Here is a 15,286-nt window from a genome sequence, read left to right on the forward strand (position 1 = left end):
GGGGCAGCTGAAGTTGAATATTAAAATTAGGGCAATTAGAGCTAGATATGTCCCCCTCCAGCTAGCCAGTTGAATGTCCCCCCTTCTTCTGACCCCCAGTTTAATTGTTCCCCCTTGCAATTTCCACCAGTTTAAGGTCCCCCTTCATCTGCCACCAGCTTAATGTCCCTCTTTCATCTGCCACAAATTTAATGTTCCCCTTCATCTTCCACCAATTTAATATCCTCCCCTTCATCTACCACCAGCTGAATGTCCCCCTACATCTGCCCACAGTTTAATTGCCCCCTTTCATCTGTCCCAGTTTAATTGCCTCCCCCATATCTGCCACCAGTTTAATGTCCCCTACACCTGCCCCCAGTTTAATGTCCCCCTTCATCTGACCCCAGTTTAATGTCCTCCCAAAGTTTAACATAACAAAATCACTGATGCTTACCTCTGTTTGCTCCTCTGCGACTCTGTCTCAGGTCTCTTCTCCTGGATTGTTCAGAGAGCGACAGGCACGATGTGAGTGACATCATCACATTGTGCCTATTGCTCCCGGGGCTGGGGCATAGAGAGGAGAACAGTGGTGAAGCAAGAGCTGTCTACTCCTGCTTCACCATTGTATTCAACTCATCTGCGACATCTCCAGGCTTAGATAAGTTGAATCCAAGACATATCTCCTACCAACCAGGACCGCGGGACGGGACCCACAATCTGGGACTGTCCCACAAAATCTGGGATGGTTGGGAGGTATGCAGAACATATTGGCTCAGAAATCATTTGCTTGCTGACCAGGTGATTTAAATGGAGTGGGAGGTTTAGGGAACACAAGTTTTTTAAGCAAAGTATAAGATGGCTGTGGCATTTGCTTCATACTGATCTTGCCATTCATGAAGTATTCCTTTTCACTGACATCTTTGTTAACTTTAGTCAGAATGGATAAAATATCTTCTCCTCTGTAAAGCAAAATGCCAAAATTATTCACTGGTCACAATAAAACAATGACGTCAGTAGATACCATGTAATAACTTATTGTAGGTTAGGGGGATATTGTCGCTCCTTAGGGAGAGACCACCATATAGGTGTGTGAGACTTATTAAGCCATTAGCGCTCCACTGTGAGGGTCTCATGGGAACCCTCACATTGATTTCAATGGGTTCTGATAGCTTTTTTTTTCCTCTAGTGGAATTTTCCACTAGTGGAAAATTCCACTAGAGGCACTCATTGAAGTCAATGGGAGGCTTTTTTTTTTTCAGCGCTGAAAATTCAGCACCAAATAAAGTGCAATTTTAATCTGTGTGTGTAGACCCTAGGCTGAGGCCCCAAATTGCAGAAACATAGCTTTTTTACTGCAGATTATGCTGTTTTTTTTTTGAGCCAAAAACTACAGCTGTGTGTGTATAGGCTCATTGAAAAGCCAACTGTGGATCCACAATTACAGATCAAAAGTATGTTTATGTGCATGAGGACTTAGTATTCCTTTTGTACCCATTAAACCCTTCCCGACATCCGCCGTACTAGTATGGTGCATGCCGGGTGCTTAACTATGGCGGCCGTCTGTCTCCTAGTGATATTAACCCCTCCGGCACCTCGGTCAAAGCTGACTGAGATGCCATATTCCTGGCCATGCCTGGGCGCCCCCATTTTTGCTGTGATCGCTGGCACCCGGGAAAGCCGACAGTGCGCTGAATTCGGTGCACTGTTCGGCTTTCCAGCTATATATAAAACTGCCTGTGCCCAAACCCATGAAATGTCCTCTTTAAGAACTTTTATATCTAGGGAAAGGGGGTGATTTGAATTGTTAATACTTTTTAATTTTTTTAAATATTTTATTTTTATTATTATTATTATTATTTTTGCATTTATTAGACCCCCTAGGGGTCTTGAACCCCAGGGGGTCTGATAACTAATGCAATACATTGCAACCCCCCCCCCAGCATTTCTATTACAGGCTACATAAAGTAGCCTACAATGGAAATTATAGAATGACAGGCTTCTGGTTGTCATAGACATGGGATGAGCTCCTACATAGTCTTACACTGTACTAAGAAAAGTTGCTTCTAAACTGTTACTTCTTTGAGAACATTTAGTAAACCAGAAGAGTTGACGAGGTCAGTCTAAGTATACAGTATGAGTAAATGCCCTAACCAGTTTTGATAAGTAATTCTCAACAGTAGACTAATATAAGCTGATTGGATATCAAGTGTAAAGTATAGTCTGAAGGTACATTCCCATGTAGAATTTTGCCATGGATTTGAGGGGTGGATTCTGCCCTTGATTCCACGGTAGATTCCACCCAGATTCTGCCCTTCATTGTTTTTAATGGAAGTAAGAGACCATCGCAGGATGCTGACAAAACCCATAAGCAGCCTGCTCGATCTAGCCTCGGTTTCCACGGCTCGAGACTCTCTCCCATAATCATCAGCGGAATGTCGATGATCTGCATCGGCCTCCCATCACGGCTAGATGGTGGCCGCATAAAATTAGTTCCTCCTCATTTTCCAATGTGTGAACGTAACCTAACAATGTGTTAGCATATAATTTCTCAACTCATCTTGTATCCACAGATACATTCTTGTTTTCATGAAGTGACTTACTTTGGAACCATTTTCACCAAATTTTCGCACAGAGCTTGGATGTACCATGTCCCTTTTAGGCTATGACGAATTGAGTAGTGGCCATCCATTGCTGACATTCCAACCAAAACATCTGCATCATTAGGCATGGGTGATGCTCCTCGTTCAGCACAACTAGAATATTGACACGCCTGTATGAAGAACAGCTTAGGTTTTCCAGCCAATGTTGTGCAGTTTTTTGGTGAGAAATATGCTATTATTTCACTTATCGGTATAACTTCATCGTCAGTCCCCAAGATTGCTCGTGATTTTCCATGAGTCAAAATACAGCAAACAAAGCAGTCTCTCTCTGTATGATCCTTTTTACTGAACTCAGTTAAACAATCTCGGATTTCTTGTGCGGACAGCTCGTTGCGAATCTCCACATCCATGCCCAGCCATGTGAATACATTAGTCAGAAACGCTGCGAGATAGCAAATGTTAACAAAATAAACAAACATGACAATATATGGCAAAGAAAATGTAACAAATTCAACCAACTTTTCTGTTCTGATGTTTCTTTTGATGGTAACTTCTCAGAACTTCCATCTACTGGGGGAAATTTATAAGAGGAATTTTTAAACAAGGTTTTCCTGGAGTCTACTTTGCCATAATCTGTGAATAATTTATCAAGTGTACCTGAAATCTAATTGGTCACCTAGCCCTTTATCGACTAGTCTGCACACTCAACATCTGGAGAGACCTACTTCTCTGACCCTCATTGCTTCAGATTCCTAAGAAAGGAAGGTATCTGTTCTCTGTTTCTTTTGGGATCTCTGTTGTTCTTTAAAGGTGTGTCTATTCTTTATAAAGCTCTTAATACAATTGAATCTTCTTGTAAAATGTCATATCTGCGTAAATGGGAGAGAGATCTGGGGGATACTATTCTGATGGAGGTTTGGTGGAAAGGATGTGAGTAGAGATGAGCGAGTAGTACTCGATCGAGTAGGTATTCAATCGAATACTACAGTATTCGAAATACTCGTACTCAATCAAGTACCACTCGCTGTTCGAATGTAAAAGTTCGATGCAGAACTAGCATTGATTGGCCGAATGCTATACAGTCGGCCAATCAACGCTGGTTCTTCTCCTACCTTTAGAAGTCTTCTCCGTGCAGCTTTGCCGCGGCGTCTTCCAAATCTTCATTCACTCTGCCAGGCATCGGGCCTGGGCAGAGCTGACTGCGCATGTCTGCTTGTAGTGTGGGCAGTCGGAGTGAATGAAGAGCCGGAAGACACCGCAAGGAGAAGACTGCACGGAGGATCCAGCCCGACCCTCACTCGCGGACTTGGTAAGTATAATTTGATCGAACGTTGCCTACCCCTGAAACGAGCATTTTCCCCCCATAGACTATAATAGGGTTCGATATTCGATTCGAGTAGTTGAATATTGAGGGGCTACTCGAAACGAATATTGAACCTCGAACATTTTACTGTTCACTCATCTCTACATGTGAGTAAATGTTGAGAAATTGCTCCTTTTGCATGAATGACGGTATCAGTGCGGCAATGTGGCTTGGAAGGATCAGCCTGTGGCACTGTAGAGGTGTTATCAAAGGCCAGCTTGTATGATAGCAGCCTTCAGCTGGTCTGCATTGTTGGGTCTGGGGTCTCACATCTTCCTCTTGACAATACCCCATAGATTCTCTATGGGGTTAAGATCAGGCGAGTTTACTGGCCAATCAAGCTCAGTGATACTGTGGTTATTAAACCAGGTATTGGTACTTTTGGCCATATCAGCCATTTCTTGCAGTGCCAAGACATGTAGGAAGTGGACTGCAGCAGGGAACTGGGCAGAGTCAGGCCAGCAGTTGCAGAGAATCCTTGGAGGTGAGTATAATCTCTTGTTTTTCAGTTATTTACAGCCCCCTGCCACACATTTCTATAAAACTGGAAAACCCCTTTAAGTGTTGGCGCATATTGTATAGGTTGGGAAATTATACTGACAGCTACAAAACAGAAGGGGACCAGTTACAGATTCTCTAGTACTTGGAGTAGATAACAACTAGATACAATCAATCAAAATAGTCCTTACCTGCATCTTTTTCAGTCCCTAGTCTTACAACATGTTTCACGAATACTGAATTATTTATAATCAAGCAGTAGCCTCTGTGTTTGCGATCCATTGAATATATCTGTAGGATACCAAGAATAAAAAAGAATTATTTCACAATCCTTCATAACCAGCTCTCAAACTCTGTCTGAGACTTCTTAGAAGGCAGGAAATAAATATGCGCACTACTTTCTCTTCATTTTCCTGTAGAGAACATTGTGAGCTGACGCTGGAGCATGTGCAGTAGCGCGCCAGAGGGAGCGCTACTGTGCAAGTACGTGACTTCAATAGAAACCGCTGATAATGGAGGCGGTGAATAAGCAGGAGGAGGAGGGCTTGGAGGCAGTGGTGGGCGTCCAGAAGGTATGACGCAAGGGGGGCACGGGACGCCCATCGTGCATGGTTTGCATATCGATTTCCACGGTTATTAACAAAAACAGGGAAGGTGGGTTTCTACAAACAATTAGCAGCACCTGAATAGCCTTTTTAAAGGCTATTCAAGCATATCTTTAGCTAAAAACATGAAAATCTAGTGATAGAGCCAGGGGCGGATCCAGGGCTGGGCGAGCCGGGCAACCGCCCGGGGCCCCGCGCCTAGCGGGGCCCCGCGCCATACGAGGCATGACACAGGCCGGACAGGCCTCAGCCAAGCACAGGCTGGAGCCGGCCTTCAAGAGATCCGGGCCCGAGCCAGCCCTGAAGCGCCCTGCACCCTCCCTCCTCCACCTCCGCAGCCCGAGGCCCCGCGGCATCAGACACTGACAGACAGCTCATCAGCGCTGCCTGCTCCAAGTATCTGATGTGCGCAGCGATACCTAGAGAGGGGGGAGGTGGTACAGGGGGAGTATAATGATCGGGGCCCCCTGTTGGTGGAATACTTTCCACCAACAGGGGGCCCCGAAGCTGCAGCAACGGCTGACACACAGGAGCTGAAGCTCTGGCTCCTGTCAGCGCTGCAGGATGTTCCCCCTCTCTCCCCCCCTCCTCCCTTTCTCTGCCTGTCCTCTGCCCACCAATGAGAGGAGGAGGCGGGGCTTATCCCTGCCGAGCACCTGCCATCCTGCAAGAGAAGGAGAGGAAGAAGCTGATCCAGGAAACTGAAACTGAAGAAAGAAAACAGGTCCACAGATACATTCTGGGGTTACTTATTAATATCAGGCATTTGGGGTGATTACTTTTGTTTTAGTAACTCCATGTGCCTCATATTAATAGCAGTTAACCCTATCATGTCCCTTACATTAACCCCTGTGTGCCTCACCATAAGAGTTACTGATATGTGAGACATATGGGGGTAATAGTAATGAAGATACTTTATTATTACCTCCATGTCTCTCACATATTAGTAACTCTTATGGTGAGGCACAAAGGGGGTTAATGTGAGGGACATGATGGGGTTAACTGCTATTAATATGAGGCACATGGAGTTACTAAATTGTAATGCACAGGACCAGATTTTTTATCCACAATTGTCCTGGTATAGCGGTCAGTGCGTGAGGTGACAGTATTTAGTCCTGTAGGGGCCACTATGGGACATAATACTGTGTGCAGGGGCCACTATGGGACATAATACTGTGTGTAGGGGCCACTATGGGACATAATACTGTGTGCAGGGGTCACTATTGGGTATAATAGTGTGTGCAGGGGCCTCTAAGGGACATTATACTATGTGCAGGGGCCACTATGGAGGATAATACTGTGTGCAGGGACCACTATGGGGCATAATACTGTGTTCAGGGGCCACTATGGGACATAATACTGTGTGCAGGGGCCACTATGGGGCATAATACTGTGTGCAGGGGCCACTATGGGGCATAATACTGTGTGCAGGGGCCACTATGGGGCATAATACTGTGTGCAGGGGCCACTAAGGGACATAATACTGTGTGCAGGGGCCACTGTGGGGTATAATACTGTGTGCAGGGACCACTATGGGGCATAATACTGTGTGCAGGGGTCACTATTGGGTATAATACTGTGTGCAGGGGCCTCTAAGGGACATTATACTATGTGCAGGGGCCACTATGGAGGATAATACTGTGTGCAGGGGCCACTATGGGACATAATACTGTGTGCATCAGTCACTATGGGGCATAATACTGTGTGCAGGGGCCACTGTGGGGTATAATACTGTGTGCAGGGGCCCCTATGGGGTATAATACGGTGTGCAGGGGTCACTGTGGGACATAATACTGTGTGCAGGGGCCACTATGGGGCATAATACTGTGTGCAGGGGCCACTATGGGACATAATAGAGCGCGCAGGAAAGCGTAGGAGGGACTCGGTCGAGATCTTCGGGGGGGGGGGGGCCATGTCAAAAGTTCGCCACGGGGCCCCGCCATTCCTAGTTACGCCACTGTGTGGATCGCTCACTAAATAACAGGGAATCCGATTCGATTCCCTATAGTGAGCGGATCGCTGCTGTGCTTTCAGTTCTATGCACAGACATAGAACTGAAAGCTGTCAGTGTAGCCAGGCCGACGCAGGCGCAATGACGTCATCGCTCCAGTCCTGCAGTGCAGTCTGAAGGAGGAGGACGCTCGGCTGTGGCCTGTGGCTCTTCACATGGGTAAGTCAGTGTATGACAGTATGATGTGTTTGTTGTACTGAGGACTGGAGTATATAATACAGTGGGGGGGTACTGAGGAGTATATAATACAGTGAGGGGGTACTGAGGAGTATATAATACAGTGAGGGCGTACTGAGGAGTATATAATACAGTGAGGGCGTACTGAGGCGCATATAATACAGTGGGGTGGGGGTAAAAAAAAGCCTCAAAAACGCATTTTTAGGGCTAATTTTTTCAAAAAATCCGGGGGGAGGACCCCCAGACCCCCCGTTGCCCTGGGGAGTATTCCATACCCCACAGACCCCCCGGTAACTAGGGCCCCGCAAAGACAATTGCCCAGGGCCCCGCAAAGCCTGGATCCGCCACTGGATAGAGCCCCTTTAGTGTTAGACTAACCTCTGGCTGTTCAGTAAGACTTAGCTCAGCCATGCTGATTTCAGTATTTTCATCCATAAGACCTGCAAAATAAATAAATGAATGAACTAAGTCTAAGAATCTAAGGCAGATGTTTGTCATCGAAGTGTTTTTCCTATGACTGACATCACCAGTTCACATTTGCGGTGTCTGTCCATTCAAAGTCTATGGGATTGACAGAAACCGGAGAGTGCGGCACTTGGTTGTTTCCATTGGCTCCATGGACTTTAAATAGAACAACAGGGTAAATGCTCTGTAGTATAGTATAGGGGTGCTTGGGAATGCTCTTCTAGTGACCTGAAAGTCCCCGAAATGCAGCCACAAGTGATCTGACATTTTTAACCTATTTTGTAGACAAGTCATAAATGTCAACTGTATCAAAACTCTGAAAATGAAAAAATGGGATCTTATTTGCACTTCACAAACTCAGCTTTAAAGGGGTCGTACAGTTCTACAATTTTCTATTATACTTTCTGTAGCAAATCCTCACGGTTTTCTAGGTCTCTGCTTGTTGTCATCCATTTCTAGCCCGTAGATGACATCATGTGTTCTGGATGTGACCTACGTGGAACAGCGTGAGGATGCGCAGGAGAAGTAAGGCAAGGTGAGTATATCTGTTTGTTATTTTCCCTCACCTCCCCTGGGCCTCCAATTATTATGCTCTGGGGTCTGAAGATACACCAGAGTATAATAATAGCACTGAAATGAACGGGCAAAACTCATGATTTTCAAGGGATTCGCCTGAAATGGCTTGAGGCTCTGGAGAGAATATGATACTGTGTGGGGCCACAGTGGAGCATTATACTAGGGAGCCTTCTGGAGAGCACAATACATTGTGTGGGGCTAATGTGGTGCATTATACTAGGGGAGCATAAATCTCCTGATAGGATCCCTTTAATGGTGAACATGTAATCCAACTCTCCATGATTTACTTGTAAGGTTCACTTTGATCATGACTGTCAGTGGGATCTCTTATGATGTCATGCATCGATACATGTATGCTCATAAATCATACATACCTTCTTCATATGTCTCAATGTTTTTAGCAAGATCTGCTCGTCCAATTTTACGCAAATATCTTTTCAGTATTTGCAAAATATCTTCTGGGTTTTTTTGTTTTTCCATTTCTGAAAAGACGGCCATCATGCATTTCTATGTGAGAGGACAAATGAGAGAACAGAAATGTGCAAGTTAGTTCAAGAATGTGCTAAGACCTAGGACCTGTGCACACTCTTATTAATTTGTTCTTGAGAAATTAAAGAAGTTGGGTTTTTTTTTACCTCCTAGCAAGGTATTAAATCATAAACACTGGGGCAGATTTACTAATACTGTTTAAAAGCTAAACAGTGCAAACTCACACTAGACTAGTCTTAAACTGCACCAGATATCTCACAGTATTTGATAAATCTGGCATATTCTTAGTTACCTTAAAGGGATTCTATCATTTAAATGGAATTTTTTCTCCCTAACATGTAGGAATAGCCTTAAGAAAGGATACTCTTCTCCTACCATTAGAAGTCTTCTCCGCACAGCTGTTCCATAGATATCCCGGTTTTCTTCGGTACGCTAATGAGTTTACTCGCAGCACTGGTGGCGGTGCTCATGAGCGTATTGTGTAAACAGCCACATAAAAATGGCCACAAACATGCGCAGCCGACTGCGCATGTGTTCCATTTAAAGTCAGAAGAAGCGATCAGAAGACGTCATGAAGAGGGCGTGCTAGAAGAAGACTGAGGCTGTCGAAGAAGAGTTTTCTGACAGTACTGGGGACACCCCAGTCTGTACGAGCGCTGGAGACCGCCCCCCAGTGCTGCAAGAAAACTCATTAGCATACTGAAGAAAACCAGGATATCTACGGAATGGCGGCGTGGAGAAGACATCTAAAGGTAGGAGAAGAGTATCCTTTCTTAAGACTATTCCTACATGTTAGGGAGAAAAAAATTCCATTTTAATGATTGAATCCCTTTAAAAGTTCTTGGTGTATTTCTGCTGCACAGAGTTGCACTTTAGGCCAGTCTGCCCCATAGTGTTTACTATTTTAAGCCTCCATAAGAGGTTAAAAAAAAAAGACCTGGAACACTCCATTTATTAACCCCTTAGGGATGCAGCCTATTTTGGGTCTTAAAGGGATCCTATCATTAAAAGTCATTTTTTTCTGGGCACCACATAGGAATAGCCTTAAGAAAGGCAATTCATCTTCAATTCACCTTCCTTTCGTCGTCTTCTCCGTGCCTCCGTTCGCCTACAATCCCGGTTCTTGTCGGTATGCAAATGAGTTCTCTCACAGCATTGGGGGCGGTCCTCTGTGCTCAGACAACATTGGGGGTGGCCCCAATGTTGCGAGAGAACTCGCTCCAGCACCACCTCCATCTTCGTCAGGAACGCCGTCTTCACCGTCTTCTTCCAGCTGGTTCAAAGTGAAACGCATGCGCAAGTTGGCTCTGCCTGCGGGGCGCGAGCAGAGTCTACTTCACATGTGGGCAGCCATTTTTTTGGTGGCCTCCGCATATGCGCGTATGCGCAGTACGCTCCTGTAGGTCTCTGGAACAGACCTACAGGAGCGTACTGCACATGCACGCATATGCGGCTGGCCACCAAAAAAATGGCCGCCTGCATGTGAAGTCGACTCTGCTCGTGCCCCGCGGACAGAACCAACTTGCGCATGCGTTTTGCTTTGAACCAGCTGGAAGAAGACGACGTTCTTGACGAAGATGGAGGCGGCGCTGGAGCGAGTTATTTCGTAGCACTGGGGCCACCCCCAATGTTGTCTGAGTGCGGAGGACGCCCCCAATGTTTCGAGAGAACTCATTTGCATACCGACAAGAACCGGGATTGTAGGCGAACGGGGGCGCGGAGCAGATGACGAAAGGTAGGAGACGAATAGCCTTTCTTAAGGCTATTCCTATGTGGTGCCCAGAAAAAAATGACTTTTAATGACAGGATCCCTTTAAAGAGGAGCTTTGCTGAGTTGGGGCACATGTGGTTTTATATACTGCTGGAAAGCCGACAATGTGCTGAATAAGGAAAAGCCTGGGAAGAAGAGTGGCAGTTACTATGAGGTAGAGACAACACATCCAGAAGCTCCCTATTAGCCAACTGACCCTCATGGCAACAGTAGAAGAGCTGTTTCGGCAGGTTCCTGATGCAGCTTCTACACACAGAGCAGACTGGCAGCAGGTACAAGTCACTAACCTGCTTCCGGGGCCAGGGGATGCTCCTAACTTGCTTCCCCCTCTCTCTCCCAAATGGCCGTGGTAGACCAGGCCTCCAGCACGCCTGATGAGGATGAGGCCCCACGGCTGGCTGCTGATTAGCTGCACGATTGACATTGTGGGTGATCCCACTTTCCCAGAGGTCCCTGCCCCTTGTCCTGACATGTGCAGTGGCCATTTTATTAAAAAATGCGATTCGATGCATGGAAGTGTGAAGAAATCCGGATTCTTGGCGACTCGAAGATTTCCTGAAATTCGGATCGAATTCCACTTCTGCAGAATCGATTCTCTCATTTCTAGTTACTATGTGTTTGCATTTATGTGAATATAAAACTTTTTAAATCCAAAATATCTTACAGTTTCATTCAATTCAGGAAGGTTCGTAAACTCAACTTTCAAGAGAAATAAAAGTTCCTTAGCGCTTTTTTTGCCTATATTGCTAGAAATATCATAAAGCAGGGACCTGTGAGTAAACAAAAATAGGATTAACCACTTTTCAATACATTTAGAATGACAACTTTAATGAAAAAAAATCAATGTAAAAGGTATGGATATTAAGTCATGTTCCCTGGGCTGTATTGAAACATTTCACAACAATTAAAGGGATCCTATCATTAAAACACATTTTTTTTCTTGTTGACACGTAGGAATAGCCTTAAGAAAGGCTATTCTTCTCCAACCTTTAGATGTCTTCTCCGCGCCGCTGTTCAGTATAAATCCTGGTTTTCGTCGGTATGCAAATGAGTTCTCTCGCAGCACTGGGGGCGGGCCCCAGCACTCAAACAGCACTGGGAGCATCCCCAAGCTGCGAGAGAACTGTCCAGCGCCACCTCCATCTTCTTCAGGAACGTCCTCTTCATGCATCTTTTTCCGACACTGGCGGTCAAACTTCTAGACCTTGGGCAGAGCCGACTGCGCATGCCCATGGCCACAACAAAAATGGCTGCTTACACAGTAAGTAAGCAGCCATTTTCTTGTGGCCTGTGGGCATGCGCAGTCAACTGTGCCCAAGGCCTAGAGGTTTGACCACCAGCACCGGAAGAAGACGCACAGAGAGGCCGTTCCTGAAGAAGATGGAGGCGTCGCTGGAGAGTTCTCTCGCAGCATTGGGCACGCCCCCAGTGCTGTTTGAGCATACAGAGGAAAAACAGGATTTATACTGAACGGCAGCGCGGAGAAGACATCTAAAGGTTGCAGAAGAATAGTCTTTATTAAGGCTATTCCTATGTGTCAACGAGAAAAAAATGTGTTTTAATGGTAGAATCCCTTTAAAGGTGTTATAGAATGAAACATATTTATCCTGTATCCATAGGTTCAAGGATAAATAGCTGATTGGTAAGGGTCTGACGGCTGAGACCCCTACTGATGCTGAAAACATGGGTGTTTTACCCAAATTGTGACTGCAACTGGGCTGCATGGGACGTCCCCACATAATTTAATTTCCCCTTAACAAACTCCACATAAGGCCCAGTGGATCAGTTGGCACAGTACCACATATTGGGTGCTATCCTATTGTTCCTGGAAGTTGGAACGGAAAGGGCACTGATAAAGTTAAATATGAAGATGGAGCACAGAGCCCTCAGGTCCGTGCTCCACCATTCAGGCTTTGAGAGGACAAGCTTTGATATGGGGCTACTTGAGGGAACACTGAATTATGAGGGGGCATTAAATGAAGTGGGGTCACTTGAGCAAAAAAATATTTTGATGTAGGGGCCACTTGAGGCTCTAAATTATGTAAATAAATTATTGGCAGGGACATTAAATTATGCAAGGGTCACTTGAGGGGACATCAAATTATGTGGGGGCCACTTCAGGGCACATTCTGTCATCTGGGGGCCACTTGAGGGGACATTGTATTATGTGGGAGTCACTGAGAGATTATTATTATATAATTTCACAGACACTAAGGGGTTACAGTGGTAGTAAAAGTATCCATACCCCTTTTTCACATTTTGCCACGTTACAACCACAAACTTAAATGTTTTTGTATTGAGCTTTTAATTGATAACCAACACAAAGTAGCAGATATTATAGTTTTCTTCAGGAGGGACAGGGAAGCTGGTCAGAGTTGGTGGGAAGATGGATGGAGCTAAATACCAGGCAATCCTAGAAGAAAACTTGTTGGAGTCTGAAAAAGACTTGAGACTGGGAAGGAGAACGGTTTAGATCAAAGAATATTGATGTGTTAGAATGATCTAATCAAAGTCCAGACCTAAATCCCATTGAGCATCTGTGGCAAGACATGAAAATTGTTGTTCATGGCCGCTCTCCATCCAATCTGGCTGAGCCTGAGCTATTTTGTAAAGAACAATGGGCAAAGTCTCTATAAGTGCAAAGCTGGTAGACACAGACCCCAAAAGACATGTAGCTGTAATTGGAGCGAAAGGTCGCTCTACATACTATTGATACAGGGGGTTGAATACTTTTGCACGTCACACTTTTATTTGATTAAAATGTTAAAACCATGTATCATTTTCCTTCCACTTCACAATTATCTGCTACTTTGTGTTGTTCTATCACTTACAATCTCAATAGAATACACTTAAGGTTGTGGTTGTAAGGGGACAAAACGTGAAAATGTTCAGGGGAATGAATACTTTTGCAAGGCACTGTATCATTCTCAGGGGTCATCTAGGGATAACAAGGAATACAAGATCACCCTTACAATCAATTATGCATATGTTGGAAATTCAGCTAGGTATGTGGGAGAATGAACTGTCAAAGCTGAAAAATATTCCCAGATACTTTTGTATTCACCATGATTGTCACAGTATTATATTTGTGTCAAATTTTGATCCACTTTCTTGGTGGAATTCAAGGGGAATTTTGACTCGGAAACAGGACAAGAAGATTTTTACCTTGGATACATTTAATGCAAAAGGCCACCGACTATCCGCTGTATTGTAAAGCAGGGAACAGCGGCAATGCCCTCTATTAAACTTTTTTTTCTTTCAAAACCACATATATGTTATAGGCCATGTATGAAAAGCAGGCATTCTATACAATGACCAGCGTTTTTAGGCAATGTATGAAATGGTAGAATTGTTACATATTTTGCCTAAGCATTGTATAGAATACCTAGGCATTGTATAGAATGCCAAATGCTATTTAGGCAAAGTATGACCCCCCCCCAACCCCCCTGCAGCCTGTATATCATAAATGTACTGTATCATCCTGCCTTCTGCTAAGTTGGAGTGGGAAGATTTATGAGACACAGACCTCCATTGTCAGGAGAAAAGCAAGGAAAATATGAAAAATCAGATGATCTTAAATGACCTTTATGTCCTGCTCATTATAAAGGGTAATAAAGATCAGATATTTTATTCTAGTGCTTGCAGGTGAATGTTTTATTAATTATAATTAATTGCCCACAGTTGTGCATGTGCATGTCACCTTGCAGAGAAATCTTAGGCTAGGTTCACACCCGTGCTGGTTGCTCCACAGCGGGTTCATTCACACGGAGGAAGTCGATGCTGATTCTGGCACGGAATCCACGTCAGAATCAGTGCTGAAAAATAAGGCTCCCATTGACTTCAATGTGTTCCGTTTTCCTAGCGGAAGCCATTGACATCAATGGGGGGCTTTTTTTTCCCTTTGAGTTCAATGGGTTCCTCGCAGAAAACGGAAACCCACTGAAGTTAATGGGAGCCTTATTTTTGTGCGCAGATTATGACGCCTCAATCCATGCCTACTTCCTCCATGTGAATGGACCCAGAGACTCCGATACTAACTTTGAACCTAGCCTTAATGGTTTTATTGATCTGCATTGTGGTTAATGCCTTCATATAATGTTGAACTTTGCTTTACCTGTATGGAGAAATATGCTGCAAAGACTTCTCAAGGCCATCCACTTCAGTGTCTGTAATCTTCAGTTCATCTATTAGGATATCTTTTCTGCTTATTCTACTCAGAAGCTCTTTAAGAAAAATCAACTTGTCTTTTGAGAGTAGGTTTTTTTCAATTAGAATAGAAAACAGATCCAACCCTGTCTCTATCCTCTCCTTTTCTTCTTCACTTAACTTCTGTCCACATAAAAAGATCATGGCCAATAAGTTCTTTGAATCAAGTTCCTTACTGATGTTCACTAGAGTTATATGGAAATCTTCATCCATTTCAGGTGTGAATATAATACTATAGCAAAGTAAAATCATATATAAGATTAAACATTTTATAGAAATCATGCTTATTTAACCTTTTTTTTTATATTATAAGGTTTCTATAAGCAGTAAATTGGTTATAAACCTAACCCCAGTACCTTGTAGAGGAAATTCTACAGTTTTCAAATATGTCTCTGTAATTTACCTTTGTAGCCCCATTTTTTCCGATCCAAAAGCCGGGTAACTGCGACTGAAAGCCGATGCACTGCACCGGTATCCAGTCATGCAATCCGTTCCAGATTAGGTCTAATAAATGGGCCTAGTCTGGAGGAGGGAGTGTCTTAAGGC

The 15,286-nt window shown here is 44.4% G+C and overlaps 1 protein-coding gene and 1 long non-coding RNA gene across 2 annotated transcripts in view; both read right to left on the reverse strand.

Moving 5' to 3' along the window:
- Window positions 1-734: 734 nt before the first annotated feature.
- Window positions 735-15,286, reverse strand: part of CASP10 (caspase 10) — a 62,274-nt gene continuing 47,722 nt past the window's right edge. The window contains exons 8-11 of the mRNA XM_075284335.1: window positions 7,612-7,673; window positions 4,632-4,731; window positions 2,580-3,021; window positions 735-938 (exon numbers count right to left, since the gene is read on the reverse strand). Of these exons, the coding sequence (XP_075140436.1) occupies window positions 752-938; window positions 2,580-3,021; window positions 4,632-4,731; window positions 7,612-7,673 (791 nt within the window). The 3' untranslated portion in view covers window positions 735-751. The remainder of the gene's footprint in view (window positions 939-2,579; window positions 3,022-4,631; window positions 4,732-7,611; window positions 7,674-15,286) is intronic.
- On the reverse strand, window positions 8,665-14,716 carry LOC142216505 (uncharacterized). The gene is made up of 3 exons (XR_012717347.1): window positions 14,649-14,716; window positions 11,199-11,304; window positions 8,665-8,781 (listed from the first exon to the last, which is right to left on the reverse strand). It is a non-coding gene; the product is annotated as an uncharacterized LOC142216505 (long non-coding RNA).

The sequence above is a fragment of the Leptodactylus fuscus genome, chromosome 8 (genome assembly GCF_031893055.1).
Source record: "Leptodactylus fuscus isolate aLepFus1 chromosome 8, aLepFus1.hap2, whole genome shotgun sequence".
NCBI classification, from domain to species: domain Eukaryota; kingdom Metazoa; phylum Chordata; class Amphibia; order Anura; family Leptodactylidae; genus Leptodactylus; species Leptodactylus fuscus.